Consider the following 23,337-nt stretch of genomic DNA (forward strand, 5'->3'; position numbering starts at 1 on the left):
TATAATTCTTGATCAGTATACCTACTCTCGGAGCGGAGTTTAAATGAGTACGACTGGATGATTTACGTTCATAGGTTGGCTGCCTTTTTGGGCCCCGAGGACTACATGACCTATTCAAACCTAACCTCCAAATTTTCAAATCGAGCATACTCTCCCCGTGAAGGTACCCTACTCTGCCGTGCTGAGGAAGAACGCCGTATGAACATTCAAGAGTTGCCAAATTTCCCCAGGTAAAACATGTATTTTTGAAGAAAGTTATGCATATTTTACCTTGAAATTTTCTGACATTTTAGATTGAATTGTGAACATAATTATCTGAAAAATTTGAAGGAAAATGTTCATAATTTTTTCAGGAAATTCATTTCTTGTCGGAGGAAATATGGCAACGTCTGAAGGCTCACACGGCGTTCTTCCTTAGCACGGCAGTACTCGCCACTGTGCGCCGAGTGAAATTTGACAACCCCGGCGGGGAGCGCAGTGCAACGCTCCCGTCAAAGTGCAACACTCGAGATGGATCAGAAGAAAGTGGAGACTTTAAAGACGGAGGGAGAGCGAGAAAGCTGGAGCTTAAAAAGGCGCTTTGCTAGGGAAATTTCTCCCGGCGACTGGAAATTGGGCACTCTCGGGTTTGTGCTCTTGAATGTGAAATTGCGAGGTATGCAAGCCGGGGCGGGCGCCCTCTTCCCGGGCTAGGAATTTGATACCGCTTTCGCGAGGCCGCCAGAAATCAAGTGCATGCGGAGCACAAACAGAGGCCACTGTTGCCAGGTGAGCGAGAGTCGCCCGAGCTCAGTTTCCTTTATATTTTGAGGAAACTGTTCAGGTGATTCAATGTGATCGAGGGACGAGATTCGCCACTAAGTTGCGCTGCTACGCAGAAAAAAATATGGCGCCGACGACAGAGCCTTCTGTTCACAGGGTTCCTGCAGTTTCTTTGTTGCACTGACGGGATTTTTCTGTTGTGAGAACAGAACTTCAGTCGTGGGAACTTTTATTTTATACCATTGTTTTCTAATTTTTATATTTTTATGTTACTTGGATTTATTCTCTTTCTTTCATTTATTTACTTTTATTTTACTATTTTTGTATTTTGTATTTATACCTTGAGCTGTGTGAATGAGGGAAGGTATAAGACGTAAAGAACGAAAACGGGCGTGAATGTAGAGTGTTTTATTTTAAAAAAATAGACTTAATCATTAGGTTAAGTACTATAAGTTACAATATTAAAATAATTGTGATTGACACCCCCGTAAGGGGTGGTTGTACAATTTATTGAAATAAAAAAAAAAAAAAAAAAAAAAAAAAAAAAAAAAAAAGTCGTGGGAACAGAGCACTCTGTCCTCACTGGAAAAAAAAAAATATTGGATCCAGAGTCCAGACTCTTGAAAACATTGACAAGAAAAAATACTCTTGATTCAATCAGATTTTTGCTTAAATCAAAAAGAAATCCGCTCAAATTAAGAGGCTTGGTTCTTGATTTAAGCAAAAAATCCGATTGAATCAAGAGTATTTTTTCTTGTCAATGTTTTTTAAGAGTCTAGACTCTAGATCCAATGTGTTTTTTTTCCAGTGTTCATTTGTATGAAATTTTGATGTTTTGAAAGTAGTTTCATCGGTTTTCTCGTAAAATTTTCAAAAAAAACACCCCTTTTAATTAAAATTGTGATGAGATAAACGTAAAATTTTACAATCTTTGTCAGTTGGACATCTGGACATCTAGATCCAAGCAAAAATCCGATTGAATCAAGAGTATTTTTCTCTTGTCGATGTTTTTAAGAGCCTGGACTCTAGATCCAATGTGTTTTTTTCCAGTGCAGGGCTCTTGTAGTTTCTTTGTTACTCTTACAGAATTTTTCTCTTGTGAGAACAGAACTTCGGTCGTGGGAACAGAACTTCGGTCGTGCGAACAGAGTACTCTGTCCTCATGACGGAAGCTTCTGGGACTGTTACAAAAGAAGTGCAGGAGCCCTGTGAACAGAACTATTTTTTTAAGTGTACACTGAGAAAAAAACTGCGTGCGTGGGACCCGAAGTTGAGGTCATATGGATCTCTGAAGTTTTCGGGTCACGTATCTAAAAACTTGAGGTCTAGTTGCCGAAGTTCGGGTCAGACATCTGAAGTACTTCGATTTATTCCGAAGGGTTCGGGTCACACATCTGAAGTACTCCGGTCCATACCGAAGTGCCTCGATGTCTGACCCGAACTTCGGCAGCTCGACCTCAAAACTTGATGATCGATGGATGCGTGATCAGAAAACTTCAAAGATCCACATGACCTCAACTTCGGGTCCCGTGCACGAAGTTTTTTTCTCCGTGTAGGAAGAGACCTATCTTAAAATTGGCAAAATCTGCAGTGTATTTCTTTTCTTGCTTTTTTTATTTATTTTTTTTTTTTTTTTACAATGACAAATCATAGCAATTCCTTGCACGGAACAATTTACGAAAGTCTAACCGTTGAACTTTACTCAAGTTTCGTAAAAATTTAGTGTCCTTCTTACAATACAGCATTGTAAGGCGAGTTACGTGACAGGCGTCCTTAAACCTCACGTAACGACAGTGCAAACCTTATGAGATCACCCTAAGGGAGGGAGGTGCTCACGAACGGAGGCGGATCTGGCAGTTTGGCAACAACGTATTTCCTCCATTTAAACCGTGCTAAATAATCGATTCTTGTCGGACCACATCAGTGGCGAGGCGTGAATGATCAATTATCGATATTTCCCCATTTGAAGCTGTGCTGAAGAATCGTTTATTAAGGTGTTCGTTGTGAACACCCTATTTATCGATCCTTTTCCATAAAAGATGACAGATCAGTCGATTTATTGCAAAAGCACGCCACGCCACTGGAGCACATGGCCCCTCCAAGAATCGATACATTTCCATAGGTTTAAATGGAGAAAAAACAATGTTGCCGATTTGCTGGATCTACTAATGTTAAGAAACGACTACGAGCACGCGCCTTTGGCTCCTCAAGAATGAATACTTCAACCCTCTCTGTCATTATTCCTGCAGTTGTGTTCGCAACAGACCCATGCTCCATGAAGGCTATTTTGCGCTGGGTGTGAGGGACCCAATTCATGGAGGCAGACACAATTTGAGTTGAGGTGGAATGGGGCGCTCTCACTAGAATTCCACGGGGCCACAATTACAGTGTTAGTCTTCTCGTTGAGGCGACTCGCTGACACTCAACCCGTGAAGGACGCGAACTTTGTGAACGTTGCCAAAGTTCAAGCTCCACGAAATTCCTCTTCTGGTTCGAGTGTATTTGAATGTTGCTAGAAGCGCAATTGGACGTACTTATGCTAGAAGGAACTATGTGCAAGTGGAAAGATGAGCCCAAGAAGCAGTGATCGCGATGAATGGCGATTTTATCGGTGGCAATATATCGAGATATTATCGCATTAAAAATTGCTACGTACGGCGATTAAATCTCTGCACATCGCAATTTTTGGTTCGATAAAATCGTGATCGAATTTTGTCCATAAAATCGAGATTAAATCGTCATTTACCGCGATTTTCATTTCGAAAATATCGCGATAAACAGTCGGGCGATAAAAGCGCGATTTTATCGCGATTTTAACAGAATGCCTGATTTTACTGTCTGCCTGCGACATATCGACCCTGGTAAAAATTGGCAGTAGAATCTGTGTTCCAAAATACCATAGACCTTAAGCCGGCCCTTAGATTTTCAATAGCTTCTATAGCCGGCTGCACAATTTCTTATAGCCTTTTATAACCGATGCCGATTAAGCAACAGCCAGGCGATAAAGTGTATGCTAAATGTTACTAATTACGGATGCTAGGACTCAGTGAGTTTTTGGACTACCGCTCTATTTTTGGGCCGTAGTATCTCGATTTATTTTGCGCGGAAAGTTCCGTACTTTTGAAGGATGCCTGCCATTCCTAATATGATGGAGCGCCTTCAATTTCGTATGATACTGTGCAATACCTCTCGTGTGAAATAGTTGCTTCAAGCGCCGTGGCACGCTGCGGCGCGGCGGGCGGGCAGCCAGCGCGAAAAGCGCATTAGCGCCTACAAACCTAACGGGGATACTTCACGCATTGCGCAATGCGTGAAGTATCCCTGTTAGGTTTGTAGGCGCTAGTGCGCGCTTATCGCTGGCAGCACGCCGCGCGCCGCGCTGCTCCGCTCTGTGTTAGGCTCCAATATCTAAGCTCCAAGACCTCCTAATTTTGCGAAACTGGTAACGCTTAGTTCCAGCGTTCTACCGGGCCGATTTTCATGATTTTTGCGGCTATCGACGGGCAATTGTGTCTAGATAAGCCAACTCTTTTCAGATTTTCAAAATATGGCCCAGGTTTTTTTATATTACGTGGTAAAGTTGCGAATTCTCCCATTTAAACAATGTAAATTTATACTTTTTGTCATAGTTCGTTTGAGCGTTCTACCGGGCCGATTTCCATGATTTTTGCGTAGATCGACAGGTAATAGGCCCTCGATGAGCCCGCTCTAATCAGATTTTGGAAAAAGGACCCAGGTTATTTTAAAATCACGTTATAAAAGTGAGTGAGTTTACAGAATGCTCCGGTGCTGCTACCGCTATGCGCGGGAGGATGCGCAGTGGTCAAGGAGGTTGCGCAGTAGCTGTGTAGCCTGCGCATCAGCTCTACACTTATCTTCACAAGATTCGCTCCATAGTTCTTATGTAGAGCGGTGGCCGAGTCGTCTAAGATGCCGAGTGCGTCCACATTGAACACAATGTGGGATCGATCCCCGACTCATGAAATCTTAATTATTACCGGACTATCATTGTTCATTGATTTACTGCAATATTTCATCAATCAGTCATTCCAAAACGCGTCCTTTTAATTTTAAAGTAATTTTATGTAAAGTTTAAAATTAAAGTATACCTCATATCGTAATTTTTTAGGGGAAAAATAAAACTAACACTGATAGGAGGGTAAAAATAGGGCCGCGAAGCGGCACATTGATGGCGCGGAGCGCCTTCAGGGGGTTGGGCCGCGTAGCGGCCAGGGGGCGTAGCCCCCTAGTACTCGTATAATCTCGCGGAGTTAGCGTTTTTCAACTCATGATTTTGAAATGTTTGCACATCCTGTAAGGATTATTCTCATTTTAATTGATGAAAAAAATATGTATTAAAGGAAAATATAATGTGTGTTTTGTAAATATTATGGTGGTTCCGTATCAAACTTATGATTTCCAAAGCACACGAATTTCTACACAATTTCTTATAGCCTTTTATAGCCGATGGCGATAAAGTGTAAAGCCCGGTGATAGGAACTATAGCCCGGCTGTATACTTTTTTATCGCTTCGTATAGCCCGGCTATATGATTTGCTCCGCTTTCTACAGCCAGCTGTATGATTTTCTATTGCCTTCTTTAGCCGGCTATAAGAATTCCTATTGTATTTTAAAACGCAGCTCCTAACGCCAATTTTTACCAGGGGATCTATGAAATGACGTAGCCCCTAAATTAGTCTATCTTGACAAAAAGAATTAGAATTTCATTCTAAGTGAAAATATTCGACTATTTCCCTAGTCATTGAACAAAATGCCCGGTTTTACCGTTCGCCTGCGACATACCGATCCATCGAATGACGTAGCCACAAAATTACTCTATCGCGACCAGTGTTCGAAACTCACCTTTGAGTTTCAGAAGCCATGCCCATCAAGCTCGATTTTTAGGGGTCAAATTGACTTTATCACGGCGCATTTAGTGAAAAGTTAGACCCAAGATGTTGTAGGTGCAGAAATAATATCTGTAACTTGAGGAGGAGAAATGCTCCAAAAATCATCCAACCAAAAAATTAGGATTTTTTTTTCGGGGGGGGGGGGGGGATTGGGGATTTTTAGGGGCCACGATGGAGCAGAGCCTTCATTTTTTAGGCGCCATGACCGATTTCTTGGTCGTGTTTGGCGCGTTGGCGCTAGAGCACCTTTAAGAGAGTATGGCCTCTGGGCCCCATGGAGTGGCTTAGGACCCAAAAATTGCGGTGCTTTGTTTTGGTTTATGAAGATGGGAGGGGGATCATCGCCAACTTTTGACGGTTATCACCAACCGCACTTGCTGCCAACCTTACTACGTCCAAGATAATTTTTCTCGAAAATTGCACACGATAAGCCGTAAAAATATGTAAAGAAGTCGCGATAGTGCATTTGGGTAAATTTTTTGTTACGATAAGCAAAGAAAACTACATTTTGAGTCATTTTGCTTTACATTAACTTATGGCGTCCGCCATTTTTGGGTCCTAAGGGCAACATTCAGCCTAAAATGGCTGAGCCAATCAGAGGTGGTAACACCAGTGGCCATACTCTCTTAATATAGGTACTGTAGTTGGCGCCTGTGAGTTTCGAACCCTGATCCCGACGAGGGTTGGAAATCGACGGCGAGAAGGCAACGCCGAGGCATGGGACACGGTTTGGCGCTTGACACGGGTGGAATCGATTTGAAGTTTAATTAGTTAGGTACTAATTGAATCCTTTCCTCGGACGGTGGTCGCGGAATTCGGGGCCAGCGCCCGGGCGCCCGGTGCGGTGTTTGCAAAGGCGCCCGCTCGAAATTCGATATTTTAAGAAGGACCGGCCTCTCGGCCTCCCGCCCGCGGTTACTTGTCGTCCCCACGAGTGAAACAATAGAATGACGTCGGTCGTCATTTAATGATTCCATCGGGGTCGCAGATTCCCCGGTCCCTTCGCGTTCTTCGAAGGCGACGCCGCACAAAGGATCGAGTCAATTACAGAAGTCGGACATGAAATTATTGACTCACGGAAAAAAAAGCATGAGGTTGTTGGATGATATGGACATTTCCAATTAATGGTAGTAGTACCCCAATTAATTATGGTAGTGCCCCAATAAATCAGGTAACTAACCCAAATGTTGCGGTACTACCCTAACTAGAGTTGCGTCCAAACGATTTCTAAGAGTCTTTTGGATGATCGGTTTCAATTTTACAAACACGGAAAAAAATGTTGGGTAGCATTTACCATACTCTGGTTAAAAAACGGCACAACCAGGGAGTATGGTAACTTCCACCAAAATTATTGTCACAATAAGGAAAAATCTTGTTACTCTCACGATAATTTTGATGAAAGTTACCATACTCTCTGTACTCTCTGTCTAGCGCCGTTTATTAACCAGAATGGCAAATGCTACCTAATTTTTTTCCCGTGAAGGACGGAGGCTTCTCTCAAAAGGAATTTCCGCTCAGACGCTTCTGAGCTTGTTTTCTCAGAACTTCATTTTTGCCTTTACTGCTCTCTTTGCTATCACGGCAGTCTGGTGCAGGGTATTCGATCGTAAAAAATCATATCCGATGCCTTTCTTCAGTATAGATTCGATTTCGAGCCTCGCACCAAGTTGATATTTAGCGATATGGCAACGGCATGGTGTGTGCGCGGAGAGCTCGTATAGGAGCCTTTTCAGGTGGATTTGTTGAACATGAATATAAAGTATATCAACATGCACACAATGGACGGGACAAGGGGGCGAGTTACGGCTGTCGGCGGAGGAGGCAAGTGGCTCCGTTATTATGTGGGAAGACATCAAAACGTGACTCTTGCAACTTTCCCAGAGCCTTGATCCCGGGTCGCGTCGCGCCGCGGTGTGGTGTGGTGTCTGCTCGCCGAACGTGGGCACAACATCGCGCATTACCCCGACTTTATTCCGGGTTCTCCTCCTTTTTTTTAGAAAATCATATCGAACGATATATCGAAGATCGATGAACAAAGATCCACGTCCTCCCTTTTATCCCGGTTAATATCAATACATCCCGTTTTATCCCTGTCTACACTGTTGTATATCGGATGATACATAGATGATCAATAAACAAAGATCGATATCCTCCTTTTTATCCCGGTTAGGTGATTCGATGGACGCCATATTCTGTGTCAGAACGGCATGCGATATATCGCATCAATTGGTCCCATTTTTTCAGCTACTCCTCATTTTTTCTCCATTTTTGAGATCGCAATTCTGTTGTCAGGAGACTAAAGCACTCACTTACCAATTTTAGCAAAGAAACTCAACGTAATAAAGGCGTGGTTTTATTAGAGAGAAAACATCGCATTCGATACTGATATCGAAACTTCACTCGAATGCGATATTTTCTCTCTGGAAAAACCAAGCCTTCATTACGTTGAATTTCTCGTGTGAAAATTGGTAAGTGAATGCTTTAGTCAGGCCGGCCACATCCCATCTCGGGCCCTGGTACCAGTTTTAAGGTCCGGGCCCCAAGCACGGATGGGGGGGGGGGGGGGTCCGAGGGGCATCCCCCCCGAGAAATTTTGGAATTTATACGACTAATTGGACGCATTTTGAAGCTTCCATAAAGAATTTTTTCCATCAATTTCTGCGGAATAATTATGTTTTTTTTTATACTTTCAGGACAAAATACTCGCGAATTGTTGCTTTCAAAACATCTGGAAATTTTTTATTTTTTTTTTTTTTGGGGGGGGGGGCATATGATACTATTTTAAATTCTATGAGGGCCAGGCCCCCCTGGACTCCCCTTTGTTTGTCTATGGGAAGGGAGTTGAGCCATGAGCCATTGAAGTCGAGGATGCCCGGACTGGAGACCCGGACGACGGAAGAAAATGAGACGCAGTTACTAAAAGTATCCCTCTGTACTGAAAATCTTGAAAATAGATAGAAATTTTCCAAAAAGTATACTTCTTTGAAAAAAGAAGAATTCTACAGTGCCCCAGCGTGTTTCTGAAAATATATTCACCTTTTGCGAGATTTTTAGGGTAAATTTTTCACTTTTTCTTACGAAACAAGGGTTGCATGTGAATTCGTAGTGGTTCTTCATGGGTAACACGGGCCCCCTCCGGGGCCCAGGCCCCGGTACCAGGGACCCAATATCCCCCCTTGTGGCGGGCCTGCCTTCATGCACGCTGAGCTTGTCGATTTCCTCTGAAATTTTTGCAGTGGTGAATGCATAGCTGAAGTGCGCTTCAGCTAGAATTGTATTTACAAATGGGTGGTTCTTCTATGAGGATTAAAAATAAACAAGTCGCACGGAATATAACAAAAGAATATGAACTATGCAAAACGATAATCTGGGTATCGGAACTTGGCTGATTTGAAAACGCCTTCAAATGCGGCGTGATACCCTACGCATTCCGGAGAGTTAAAATAGTTGTATCATTGCGCCTTAGAAATTCGATGGAAGATTACAATTGAAATAGCCTTCATGCCCGCTGGCCTTTTCGATTTCCGTTAACATTTTTGCAGTCATGAATGTGCTCAAGTGCGCATCAGCTAGAATTGTATTTAGCAAATGAGTGGTTTTTATAGGAGGATTATAATTAAACAAGTGGTTAGAAATGGAAACGAAATAATATGAACTATGCAGAACGATAATCCGGGTATCGGAACTTGGCTGATTTGAAAACGCCTTCAAATGCGGCGTGATACCTCACGCATTCCGGAGAGTTAAAATAGTTGTATCATTGCGCCGTAAGAATGTGACGGAAGATTACAATTGAAATAGCCTTCATATACGCTGGCCTTTTCGATTTCCGTTAACATTTTTGCAGTCATGAATGCACATCAGCTAGAATTGTATTTAGCAAATGGGTGGTATATATAGGAGGATTATAATGAAACAAGTGGTTAGAAATGGAAACAAAATAATATGAACTATTCAAAGCGATTATTCCGAAAATGGAACTTGGCTGTTTTGAAAACGCCTTCAAATGCGGCGTGATACCTCACGCATTCCGGAGATTTCAAATAGTTGTAGCATTGCACCGTAAGAATGTGACGGAAGATTTAAATGGAAATAGCCTCTATGCACGCTGGGCGTGTCGATTTCCTTCGACATTTTTGCGCTGGTGAATGCATAGCCGAAGTGCGCTCCAGCTAGAATTGTATTTAGCAAATTGGTGGTTTTTCTACGAGGATTTAATATAAGCAAATCGCACGGAATATAACAAAAGAATATGAACTATGCAAAACGATCATCCGGGTATCGGAACTTGGCTGTTTCCAGGCCTTCAAACCAAAACATCGGGACACTAATTATATACCCGTTTGGATATTCTCCTGATCTCATAAAAACAATTTCCCGCTCTCTGAGACCGGCGCTAATCGCCTCGAGGAAGAGTAGAGGTGTTTCATTCAGCGAGTAGGTCTCAATTTAAAAGATAAATCAATCAATCTTCTCCTCCCCCCCTCCCCCCACCGCTTCGCGTCTCGCCGCCCGTTTCCGCCGTGAAAACTCAAACTCGGCGACCTCCTTTTTCCCGCGCATGCAAATGCCCTGCAAACTCTGCCCGGTCCGCCTCTCCATTATCACCTCCTCAACACTTTTTTTTCCCGAACAAATTAACGGGGGAATGCGACGAGGTGCGTGCGTTGTTGCCACGATTAGAGTACCTTTATAGACAGAGTATGGCCATTGGTATCTTTTTACTACAGGAAAACTGTTCCGCTTTTTGATTGGTCAACGAGTTTTTAGGCTTCATTATGCTCTTACGGCCGTAAATAAACAAACAAGAGGGCGGCTCACCGTAACATCGATAAGAAGCTAAATTTCACAAAAATTTCAATTATACGGCAGTAACAATTTAAACTAGCATATCTACGAATAACACACGAAAATATTGTTAAATCGCCTTTCACCTTTATCACAGGAGGATGTAAGATGTGCATAACCTCAAACTTGCTTGCTGATAACAGCCATCTTGTTTGTTTATTTACGGCTGTAAGAACATCGCGTCAGCCTATTTTCACGCGACCAATGAAAAACCGGAACAGAAATGGCCATACTCTGTCTATAAAGGTACTCTAGCCACGATGTAAGGCGCTCTTCATTTTCATTGTCGTCAATTTACAGCGCGCTTTTCAAAATATGTTGATTATTTTTTAGATTTTTCATCTTTTTTTATTTACGTTAATCTTAGTCCTCTTAGTATTGTTCCTCTGGTCCTCCATCTTCTTTTTCTTCTGATTCTCCTCCTGTATGCTCCTTTCTTCCGCCTTTTCCTCTTTGTCTTGGTCATGCTAAGCAAAGACGGACCCACATGGGGGCTATGATAGTATATAGTAAATAAAGGGAGCCTATATAGCCGCTATATAGGCTCCCTTAATTGGGCGCTTCTGGGTACCAGATGCGCCCTTTCCAACCGTTCGACTCCCCCCCGATGTAACATGTACTATACTACATGCCCTTTTGCCTTATGGGTAATGACGCCATTCTGGTACACCCGGGAAAATTTGATTTTTTTCTGCATCTGGTATTCGTAAAAGTTTTCGTGAAATGTTTTGCTTTTAAGCATAACAATCTCGCACGGACGTATTACCTGGTTAAAGTATTTTAGGGCCTCCTTATGCTTTAAATACTTATATCCGAGGCAGTACTTTCAGATCGATTTGAAAATATTACGAACAGTCACGTGATCTCTTCATTTTAGTGACGTATTACTGTGCTACTTTGTGATTGGTTCATTTTCTTGGCGCAGCATCGACACGTCAGCTGTTTGCGGCATTGAGCGGAAGGTTTAAGGTTATGTCATGGACCAAGAGAATGAATAAGGACCCCCAACTCCAGTTAGCGGAGACATTAGCGCTGCCTGCGTTCACGCCGTGAATATGGGTCCAGCCAGCGCCGATGTCACCGCCGGCCGGCCGGTCCCTCTCTTCTCCGCGACCCGCGCTTCCCCACCCACTGCTGAACTCCTCTTCACGCGGCCCCCGCTCCCCCGCGACCTGCGCGCCCTACCTCGCGGCGTCGCGACGCCGCTGTCCGCTAGATCGCGTTGACGCACCAGCTTTAGAGGTTCCGCCGCTCTTTCCCGTCGTCTGATTTACAGTGCATCCTTTATGTTTCCATTCACCACCAACTAAATTCATCACAAAGTACTTGTGGAAAGTTTCAGATCTTCGCGATCGATCTGAAGTTTTAAGGGTTTTGCGGTTAAAGAATCCCACTTTAAATTCCAGCTTCGTCAGTCTTCGGGTACAAAGTTGGTAGTAATATGCTACGTCAAAGAAGCGCCCTTCAACGCTTGGGCGTTGGAAACTGCTTGTTTTTTCTTGTCTCTTCTTTTTCTTCTGATTCTCCTTCTGTATGCTCCTTTCTTCCGCCTTTTCTTCTTCGTCTTGGTCATGCTAAGCAGAGACGGACCTACATGGGGGCTATATAGTAAATTAAGGGAGCCTATATAGCCGCTATATAGGCTCCCTTAATTTATCTTTGTCTTCGATGTGGGGAGTTTCAAGATCTAGATATTGCTTTCGGAATTTATGTATAGTTTCGGAATAGTTTTTTATTATTACAATTCAGCTTGAAAAATAAGCTTTGATAGCTAAGAAAACTGACTAAAATAAAATATAACATTAATGTCTCAATCGATTAGAGGTTTCATGTGATCAAATTATCATTTCCTGGTGCAGTTCGGTTTTGAATGAGGATATTTGGCATTTCGCTTGACCTACAGTTTGCAACATCTAGCGTAAGCAGAGCATTTTTCAAAGCCTTTTTCGGTTTGGATGTACATTGGCACCCTGAAAAATAAAATCGAACACGTATGACAATCTGTGAAAGCGCGAACTTATTAGAAACATTTGCAACAGTCGCAACATTCATAAATAATGAAGAAAACATTCAACCTGTCAAGGTTCGGTTACATGAAAGAGGCTAAACCAAGAATTATGAGCAAGTATGTACTGAAAGTCACCTAAATTTTATCGGTGCTTTGCAAATTATTTTTTATTGTGGCGAAAAGAAAATGCACTTTATTCACAGTCCCATCTCTGAAGTTTTCCTAGGGTTGCAGAAACTGCCAAGTGACAATTTCACAGCAGAGTGCACCTGTCTCTTTTAAAAAGAAAGGATGGTTGTGCGTTCTCAGCAAAGTTCCAAATACTTGAATCTTTCCGATTTTTTTCTCACCCTTATACCGAATGAGTTTTTTTGTAGTTACGGACCATGTATATGTAGACACGTCGCACATTGACAAATGAGTGATCTAAGACATTAATAGTTGAACAACTGAGCCACCAGTGGCGTGTCGAGCACTTCGCGATGTATCGATTGATCTGCCAATTAAATCTATGGAAAAGGATCGATATACAGGGTGTTTGCAACGAGCACCTTAATAACCGATTTTTTTCCTTAGCTTCAAATGGGGAAAAATCGATCATTTACGCCTCGCTCCTGTGAGCCTCCATAGTGAAGTGACGATTGTGACGTCTCAGAATCGTATCTCTCACTTTAGAAAAAAAAACTATGTGATTGAATTTCACCCAAATACTATTCAGTTTATTCGGCCTAGCATTACATAAATCCCACCTGATCTCGGGTTAGCTCATTGCTCGATACTTTTTATAGTTTTCCATTCAACTTTTAAAACAAAGCTAACTTGAAGCAAGGTAAATCATATAGATTTTCTAGGATAATGCTTGATTTGCCATAAAAAAATGAAATATGACAGGAAAGCAACGTCATGAATAGGACGTTTCTGTATGCCTGTAAAATATTCGACCCTTTGAAATTGCTAATTACCACACTTTCCACCTCTCCCCCCCCCCCCAGGATTTTACAAGGGCCCCTAAATATTTTTAGTGGGACCTCATTCATATTTACATAACTTTTAAGAGAAAAATTATGTAAGATTTGCTTACAAGATTTTGTCACATTGTGATCAGCCTAGGTTTTCACATTTGCCTGTAACATCTAAAACAAATTCAAGAACTTACTTATAGTGATCTCCTTCGCAGCAAGTTTGAATATACTCCTTGTGGCACTTAATAAGAAGGTCCACGCCATCAGTTTTATCCACTTTCTCAACATCGATCGTCTTCAGCGGTTGTCTCCCAATCTGAGGTTTCTCGATTTTCACTTGACTTTCCATATGTATAGACCCCAAAGGTCCGCCTTGAACCATTGCCACAAGCAAAAGAGTCACCACCCACGACAGCATTTTCTCCTCTGCAAATAGTTAGTCAACATTTAAAATATAAAATAATTTTATGAGGTTCGCCGTTAGACGGCCCAACCTCCAGGGGGGCGCTTAGCCATAGCGGGGAGCGTAGCCCCCTCCCCCCTGTTTGCCCGAATAAAAACCAAAATACTCCTGAAGGATATTTTACACCCACTAGAATCCCCGGAGTGTATGGGGTCAAGTAAAAATCCACTCCCCTCATTCAAAATATCTGGATCTGCCAATGCGCTTTGCGGGCCCCCATGGGTTAATCTAAGGAGAACGGGCCCATTTAGGGACTACCTCTTTTTGACAGCCGCAGAAATTATTAAAATTGGCCCGGCATGTGAACGAAAGAACAAAATGTGGCACGAGAACTATTCTTACCAGAATCACAAAACTTAGACTTGCTCAGTGGTGAGTAACTCTACACTAACTGGGAATAGATCTTATAGGAAGTGCTCATCGATCTTATCAGTTGTTTTGCTGCTGTTCGATAAGAAGTTTGATCAATTGATGATTCAAAACTTTATATGAGAACAATGAATCGAAATATTTTAGTTGAAATAGTCCTACTGCTCAACTACTAGTACTTTTAGTGTTTATTGATTCAAAATAACGTCGAAGCCCAAGTTTTTTACACAATTTCAATTTTTTGGGAGTATTGGGAGCGTTGGGACTTGAAAGGATGTAAACAGATCGAACAATTTACAAAGCGTCCAGAGGCATGTGTATTTCTTACATTGACATCCGTCCAGTGGCGAGGCGCAAACGATCGATTTTCGATATTTTACCATTTGAAGCTATGATAAAGAATCGATTATTTAGGTATTCATTGCAAACACTCTGTTTATCGATCCGTTTTCGTAGGGTTATGTGGGTTTATGCGTCTGTAAATATGTTGACTTTGAACGCACATTACGAGAACTTTTTTTTTACAAAATTGTGATGATTAACTTCTGCTGACGTTTTGTTTCTTTCTTTGTTCCAGGTCCCTTGATTCTTCGGATAAAAATAGACATTAGATTGTCGTTCATTCATCAATCCTTCCGGAATGATTCTGAGGCAAATATCCTTAATTCTAAAAATTCTATTCTATTCCAACAAGCTGCGTTAAAGGGGATTTTGTAAACGAAAATTACCATAGTCGGGCAAGAATCGAGAATTTTTACTGTTCAAGGTGCAATAAAAAAGAAAAGAAGTTTTAGTTCCCGAGAAATGGGATTGCTTCGGACGAAGTGCGTGGCAGTGAACTAATGATCGTTATCGGTGAAAATGAGAACATCTTAGTGCAGGCCGAATGCGGTGTTCAAACCCTCGGAATTTACTACCGGAGATCCCCATTTCGAAATTAATGTAATGACATTAGACGACATGATTCTGTCCGTCAGCGATAAGATGGAAGAGGCTTGTTCCAGTCGAGAGACCGGCAAATGGATGTCCAGCACAAGCTCCATTCCAGATCAATTTAAGGTAAGGTTAATCACAATCAACCTTCTCCTGTGTATTCCTTCGTCTGAATTTGGGCCGTTGTAAACTGAACATATTTATGCTAAAAGGAACTATGTGCATTGGGATTGCGTGTAACATAGTTCCTTTTAGCATAAATACGTCCAACCTTCGGATTTTCACACGGCGTTTTTCCTCAGAACAGTGAAATGGCCCCTCCTTGTTTTACATCCCTGAGACGCACAGTGGATCGAGTCAATGAGAGAGGTCGGACATGCAATTTTTTATCTAAAACCGCAAATTTCGATGTTGAATTTGTCGCGTATTGAATTTTAAGGCGTGTTCCTGAAAGAGAATTTCACGAGTAAACCAATGGGCCCATTCTTAAGACTTTAAAAGTTTGCATCAACGGATGTAAGTATAGGCCTTTAAAGTTCCCAAAGTCCAACCTCTCCTATTGACTCGATCCTTTGTGAGGCGAATTTCTGCTCATATTTTATTTTTTAGAAGAGAGATAAACCTATCTCAGAGCTTAAAATCTATAAAGAATAGTTCAACAGCAGGGAAGGAAAATCGAAGAAATTTTCAAGAAATTGCGTCGACTGGTTTTCCATGGAAAAAATAAAGTATGACAGGAAGTTTGCAACGTCGCAAACGGAGATACGTGGTTTTGCACTTCGGCCGTCGCAAAGTGGATCGAGTCAATCAGAAAGGTCGGACACACAATTTTTGACCAAAACTGCAAATTTTTATGTTTATTTCGTTACATTTCAAACTTTTAGGGGTGTTTCTAGATGAAAATTTCACGAGGAAACCAATGGGGCCACTTTTAAAACCCCAAAAGTCTGCATGAACGGAGTTATAAGCCTTTAAAGTTATTCCAAATTCCAGAGCCAAGTCAGCCAGCCTTCTATTTTAAGCGTATGCAACAAGCTTATCCTTTGAACACCAAAAGTTGCATCCAGGCGCACACTGGAACGAGTCTTTGGAACAAGTTGAACATGAATTTTTTAACGAAGATTGTAAATATTGATGTTTATTTCGTCACATTTCAAACTTTTAGGGGTGTTTCTAGAATAAAATTTCACGAGGAAACCAATTGGACCACTTCTAAAACCTCAAAAGTTTGCATGAACGGAGTTATAGGCCTTTAATTTTTCCAAATTTTGTCCGACCTCTCCTATTGACGCGACCCACTGTGCGACGGCGGAAATTTGCGTCTCCCTCGAGCCTTCTTGCATACGTGCCCAAGAAATAATAGAGCAAGGAGGGATTTTAACAACCATAATCAATTTACCCGGCGCGCGGGAGTGAGCCAGGACCTCGTGGCCCCGTATTTCATTACGCCGTCTGATATACTTTAAAATATTACCTTAAATCAAAGCATCCCCTCGCGCCACGCCCAACGGGCGGAAAATTATTTTTCCACCGAATAATTTCCCAACAAATACGCAGAGCTCCGGGAAATCCTTCGTCGTCGGTTACTCTCTCGCGGCGAAAAATTAGCCGGCTCGTTTCAAGGGCGTTACACTTGGACTGCATTTCGCAATAAGGAACTACTATTTCTAGCTCGTTTTATGAACAATAACGTACGTGCTACCAATCTTTCTCCGCATGCAGATGCTTTCTCCCCGTCTTCTTTTTCGTCTTCTTTTTCCTCTTCTTCTGAATCTCACTGGAAAAAAAAAACACATTGGATCTAGAGTCCAGACTCTTAAAAATATCGACAAGAAAAAATACTCTTGATTCAATCAGATTTAAGCTTAAATCAAGAACCAAGCCTCTTAATTTGAGCGGAGTTCCTTTTGATTTAAGCTTAAATCTGATTGAATCAAGAGTCCTTTTTCTTGTCAATGTTTTCAAGAGTCTGGGCTCTAGGTCCCATGTGTTTTTTTTCCAGTGCTTCCTCTCCCTCTTCGTTTTAATATTGTTCTTTATCCTCCTTTTGTTCTTGTTCTTTTTCTTCTTCTTCGTCTTCTTTCTCCTCTCCTTTTTCTTCTTTCACATCTATTTCTTATTTTTCTTCCTCTTCCTTCCTTATACTTTGATTTCAGGTCCATTCCATTAGAAATTAAAATGCCGATGTTGTTTTAAATATGGTTAGAAATCAAGTTTTTATTTTTCCTCAAACAATTTTTTCCTGAGAGATTACAATCAGAGCACCTACACAGAGAGAGTGTAGATAAGTCGGTAATTTTGTGGTTAGGTCATGGAGCTTTTAGGGTCCAAAAGGGCAGCCAACCTATAAATTAGCAGCTTCAGCGTCGCGCGAGCCAGCCGTCGGCGCGGCGTGAACGCATATTAGCGCCTACAAGACTGCATGAATACTTCTCGCATTACGCCAAACGCAGTGCATTCGGTCAGTTGGCCTGAGACGCATATTAGCGCCTACAAGACCGCACGAATACTTCACGCATTGCGCGTACAGCACAGAGCGCCCTTTAATCCTTGCACTCGCTTGGTGTCAGACCCACCACCGGCTACCGGCTCGGCTATACTAACGTACTTTATGGGGAGAGTTTGGTCACCACGGTTACCACCTCTGATTGGTTCAACCATCTTAGGCTGCATGGAGCCTTCTAGGGCATAAAAATGGCAGACGCTGTAAGTAAATGTAAACGCAAAATTACTCAAAATGTAGTTTTATTTGCATATCGCAACGAGAACTTTACTCAAATGCTTAGTTACGACGCACTTACATAGTTTAACGGCTAATCATTTGCTGTTTCCGAGAAAAATCATCTTGGATACAGTAAGGTTGGCAGCAAGTGCGGTTGGTGACAACCGTCAAAATTTGGCAATGAACCCCCCTCCCATTCTTAAAACAAAAAAATAGCACCGCCATTTTTGGGCCCTAACAATAAGCCCTCCATAACGCCCAGTGTCCATACTCTCCGTACACAGGTACGCTAAAGATTAGCGGTGACATTTTTTGTGTAAGAAGGTTGGGTGCTCTAAGAGCCCTAATTAAAATGCAATTTTTCTAAAACAAACTTGTTTTTTCGGTGTGCTATTGGGGCCGGTATCCAGTATCCACCTCCTGTACCACTGTCACCATCAGCATTACCCCCACCCTGCTCTCATAAAAAATGACTTCACTTCAACTGTATCGCCGTCTCTCGCCGACAGGCTCACTGCATGACCATGCAATACTAGCATAAACTTAGGACAACTTTGCGTCTCATTTATCACCGCTCAAGAGGGTGTTAATGTCAAGCGACCTTTCACGGACCGCAATAACTTTTTCGCCGAGCTCTGCGGGACGCTTTAGAACCCTACTTTAAAAAAAAAAATTATCCGTAGTGCGGCTTCTGCAAGCCCACGAGACGACAGGAGAAATGGGACTCGGTGTGCGCTCCTCCGTTCGGAGAAGAATATTCATAGATATTGGTCGAGACTGCGATTTCAACCATAATATTTCACACTAGATTACTTTTTCGCTTCACTGCGTTGCCAAACTTGGCGCGGGCAGTCTCAAATTACAAGTTGTGTCAGAATGGAGGTGTTGCATGTGTAAGGGATTTGCAATTGACTGCTGTTTCTTTTGTAAAAGTTCGCGAGAAACACGATGGTGCCACTGGTTTTCTCTGAAATCATCTCCCAAGCTCAAAAAAAGCTCTCAAAGTGAGGCCAAAATGGAGAGGATATCCCGCCCTACCCTGAGAGTCCACCTCTACATCAAGACAAACTCTCCATGCAAAGATAGGGAGCAAATACATTAGCAGGGTTGCCGTTTTTTTCACTTTTGGAGTCCCCAAATAAAGTGGCAGCCCTGTCAATGTAGGTTTTTGCTCCCTATCTTTGCATGGAGAGTTTGTTTTGATGTAGAGGTGGACTCTCAGGGTACTCAGGGCGGGATATCCCCTCCATTTTGGCCTCACTTTGAGAGCTTTTTTTGAGCTTGGAAGTTGATTTCAGGGAAAACCAGTGGCACCATCGTGTTTCTCGCGAACTTTTACATAAGAATCAACAGTCAAATCGCAAATCCCTCACACATGCAACATCTCCATTCATGACAGTTTTTCATTCTTTTGAAGTACAGGATATGCAGGGTGTATCCAAGTCCGGAATTTCCGGGATTCGTACGGATTTTTTAAGAGCGGTCCGAAGTACTGAAAAAGTGCGGTTTCGTAAGAAGGTCCAGAATTGTTCTCATTTTTTTGTCATTACTATCGGAATTGAAGGAAGAAAGTAAAATTTTTGAAATTTTTCGAATTTCGTCAAATGAAGGTACTGAAAAAGTACTGAATTTTTCTGAGCTTATATATTTTTCTTGAGGAATATTGTCACTTATTTCTGCTGCCTTGCCTAAAACCGCACGTCATTTTTTGTGCACTTCAGATATCGGATTAAATATAATATCGGATAATAATTCTGCTGTCTCGTTTTGATATAATGGAGAATCGCACACACAAATTTTATTGCTTCATCTGAAAGTGCTTAATGAGTTGAGTTTAGCGGTATTTTTCATAATGTTTTCCTGGCATGGGGAATTAGAGAAAAATAGATTTAAAAGTGAGAAAATGTGCCGCCTTATGACGTCATCTGGCAGCATTTTCTATTTAAACACATGTATCTTAGCAGATTAGGTTATTTTGTCATATTTTCTCCAATAATTGTTCAATTTAGAAACCAAGGATATCCTCGTACTCAGTTGTCCCAGAAGTATCATTTTAAAGATGAAATTCACAAAATTTAAGACACCTGCAAATTCTCTATTGAGATGAATTTTACTGTTTTAGCAATTTTAGTAATTTTATCTATAAGAGTTTAGACGAATTTTGAAGGAAACTCGGTTTCGAAAATTTGACATTTACTGCTCTCTTCGCTATCACGGCATTATTTAGGCATTTCCGTGCTGTCCCTACACACAGGTACTTTCACAAAATCCGTGTACGACAGGTAAAATAAATAAAATTTGCCTAAGGTAGGTTTGGCAACAGGGGTCCCGATGTTATTCCTACCCCCGTCGTCCTCGTCCTTCATTCATTTCCCCTGCCCGGATGCCTTTCCCGCCGCTATTACTCCGATCGCCCCCCGGTCCTCGTAAATGTTCGCCGATACGATATTACCGCCGTGCGCCGTGCGCCGCCCCGTCGGTAGTTGATACTTCACCGCAATACTTTTGCCTCCGCGGTTAAACCAGATTACACAATTGCCAATTTATTTCGCGTGCCTCCGTCTCTCGTGCCGAGAGCTCGAGGAAATCCGTACGTGAGGTCTCCGAGTTATTGCGTCCGGGAGATCTGAATGTTTCGAGACTCAGGATCGGACGCATTTCTGTCAAACGGAACTAGGTGCATTGAGACATGAGCCCTGTTATGCATGTATACTTATGGGTCTCAGGGCTCATGTCTTAATGCACATAGTTCCGTTTGACAGAAATACGTTTGTGCGAATTTAGGTGCAAATTTCAGTGAATTTCCTGCTAAGTGCGAAGCAAATTCCGTAGGATTTTCAAAGAAATTCGCACAAACGTACTCTAGTAAAAAATTAAATCGCCCGGTTAAAGTAGACAGTGGCTGATGTGCCTTGGTTCCTTTCTGCTAAACGCGGTCCAATTGGACGTATTTCTGCCAAACGGAGCTATGTGCATTAAGACATGAGCCCTGTTATGCATGTATCCTTATGGATCTCAGGGCTCGTGTCTTAATGCACTTAGTTCCGTTTAGCAGAAATAAGTTTGATTGGACCACGTTTAGTAGAAAGGAACCAAGGCACATTAGCAACAGGGCAATTTAATATTTTACTAGAGAACGTTTGTGCGGATTTCTTTGAAAATGCTGAGGAATTTGCTTCGCACTGAGCTGAAAATTCACTGAAATTCGCACGTAAATTCGCACGACCGTTTCATGTAAAAAATTAAATTGCCCAATTAATTTGGCAATAGCTGATGTGGCTTGGTTCCTTTTTGCTTGACGCAGTTCAATTCTACGGCATTTAATAGCGCGGATCCTTCGAAATTAAGGGTTTTGAAAAATACAGATTGTTACCTCTGCGCACAGCGCACACCGTACTTGGAACTCGTCGACCAGAACATGGCTCCAGCTCACTTCATTATATTACGACTCTATGTACTCTATGTACTCACGGTAAGGAGAATGACGGCTGGGTCAACTCTATCGGCCACAAGGCACGGGTCACTTGTGTCAACGGAGGGCGTTCGTCCGCCGGAAGTGTGATCACGGTTGGTAGATCCGCCCATCCGGTATTCTGAAGGTTCGACGTCGAAAGCTGAGACGTTGATGATACTTCTCCTTTGGTGCTTGATACGATCGGCGTCGAAGTGACGAAGTTTTGTCCGGGGCCGAAAGCAGGGGACGGTGTGGGATTAGAGTTCTCTGTAGTCGAACTGCAATGAAGTGATAAGGTACGGTTGACGCAGGCTTTCGACAATCCTCGTAAATATCATTTATAATTTAGTTATTCTAAAATGGACGACGCTAAGCATAAATGAACCAAGCCACATTAGCGATTGCCAGGTGGGCAGTTTAATCTTTTCCATGGAAACGGTTTCAGTGGTGCAAAATTTTCACTCGTAAATTGCATTTTTACTGGAAAGCCGTCCGGCATACCTCCTTGAGAATTTTTTCTGCATTAATTTCTAATTTTATGCATAAAGTCAGTATAGTTTGGACAGAAATCGCTTATAGTCTCATGATTGTAAAAAAAAAAATTGAATTTTTTGGGTCCATTTAGCAAACTTGGAATAAATTCCGTTCCTTTATTTGAGACACCCCAGGAATTATAGTATGCCACACACATAGAGTACATAGAGTCGTAATGTAAGTGGGAGAGCTGGCGCCATGTTCTGCTCGACGAATTCCGAGCCCGGTGTGCGCCGAGTTCGGGTCACTTTTTCGATACATTTTCGATCCAAAATGGCGGCGTGGAATACGTGGTTCCTCCTTTGTTGTTGTTGTTGTTGTTGTTGTTGTCATCGGATGGCCGGGTACCCGTGTATCGCAAACAATCGATTATCTATCGAAAAAGTGACCCGGCGTCACACAGGTGTCTCGGAATTCGGGACATGGAAAATGCTTAAAAGTGGCGCCAGCTCTCCCACTTACATTACGACTCTATGTACTCTATGGCCACAGAGTGAGAAAAAGTAGCCAAAGTAAAACACGAAGAAAATTAACAGAAGAGGTGAAAATCGTAAATATTAATGACGTTATACTGGCGGGAATTTCTTATCCAGTCCCTAGCTTTTTTCTTAAAGGGTTGTGAATGCAAAATATAAAAAGAGTTTGGGCGACATCAATACTTAAGCATTTCTGTCGCACCGCTTACCCCAGGCCTTCAAGAGTGGTATGCCTGGTTGTGTTTTTTTAGATACTTGTTAATGTTTTAACAATTTACTCAAAGTTTGTGGTTTTCTTTTAAGTAATTTATTAATTTGCACGCTTACGGTACTTACCTTGGAATGGTCTTTTCGATGCCAACGTTTTCTAACTTTGCCGATTGACTTCGGAGTTTGCTTTCCGATTTTAACTCTGCACACCACCTAACGATATCCCGTTCACAAATTGCGGCAGCACCATAAACATGCACAATCTGTCTATGAATCTCAGACATTGACTCTCCCGTTCGGCACAAAAATTGCACTACAGACTTAACTTCACAGTTGGAGAATTTTTTTATGAGCGGCTGAGTTTTGGTAGTTTTAGAGATTCGCGCGTCCATTTCGAACAGTTTACAAATAAACACTGAAGGTGATGCAGCTCATTTCAAATGTTTGTGTTTTATCGCAGACATCTAGCGGTGGTGATAAGAACATGCCGCGAACATCGCTGTTCATATCTCTCCTCCGAGAGATGTTGCTCTACTATCGATAATCTAGGAAGATATATTCTCAATTGTAGCGGGAAATACGTATGCTTGTTTCGGGCCTAGTTGCCTAGCTCTATGATCGCATTTTCTTGCGGGTTTAATCATCCGCACTGGAAAAAAAAAACACATTGGATCTAGAGTCCAGACT

General features: G+C 42.1%; 2 protein-coding genes across 5 annotated transcripts in view; one reads left to right on the top strand and one right to left on the bottom strand.

Annotated features, from left to right (window-relative positions):
* The window catches only part of LOC109039213 (uncharacterized), a 289,108-nt gene that overhangs the window by 157,603 nt on the left and 108,168 nt on the right, over nucleotides 1–23,337 (top strand). For all 4 annotated transcript variants that reach the window (XM_072304393.1, XM_072304394.1, XM_072304392.1 and 1 more), the window contains one exon: nucleotides 14,899–15,380. In XM_072304393.1, coding sequence (XP_072160494.1) covers nucleotides 15,267–15,380 — 114 coding nt within the window. In that variant the 5' untranslated portion in view covers nucleotides 14,899–15,266. The remainder of the gene's footprint in view (nucleotides 1–14,898; nucleotides 15,381–23,337) is intronic.
* LOC140225449 (uncharacterized) lies at nucleotides 12,258–23,069 on the bottom strand. Its single transcript, XM_072304391.1, has 4 exons — nucleotides 22,777–23,069; nucleotides 21,448–21,708; nucleotides 13,684–13,915; nucleotides 12,258–12,489 (listed from the first exon to the last, which is right to left on the bottom strand). The coding sequence occupies exons 1-3, from the start codon at nucleotides 23,040–23,042 to the stop codon at nucleotides 13,771–13,773; spliced, it is 672 nt and encodes a 223-aa protein (XP_072160492.1). The 5' UTR covers nucleotides 23,043–23,069; the 3' UTR covers nucleotides 12,258–12,489; nucleotides 13,684–13,770.

Source organism: Bemisia tabaci, chromosome 9, assembly GCF_918797505.1.
Source record: "Bemisia tabaci chromosome 9, PGI_BMITA_v3".
NCBI classification, from domain to species: domain Eukaryota; kingdom Metazoa; phylum Arthropoda; class Insecta; order Hemiptera; family Aleyrodidae; genus Bemisia; species Bemisia tabaci.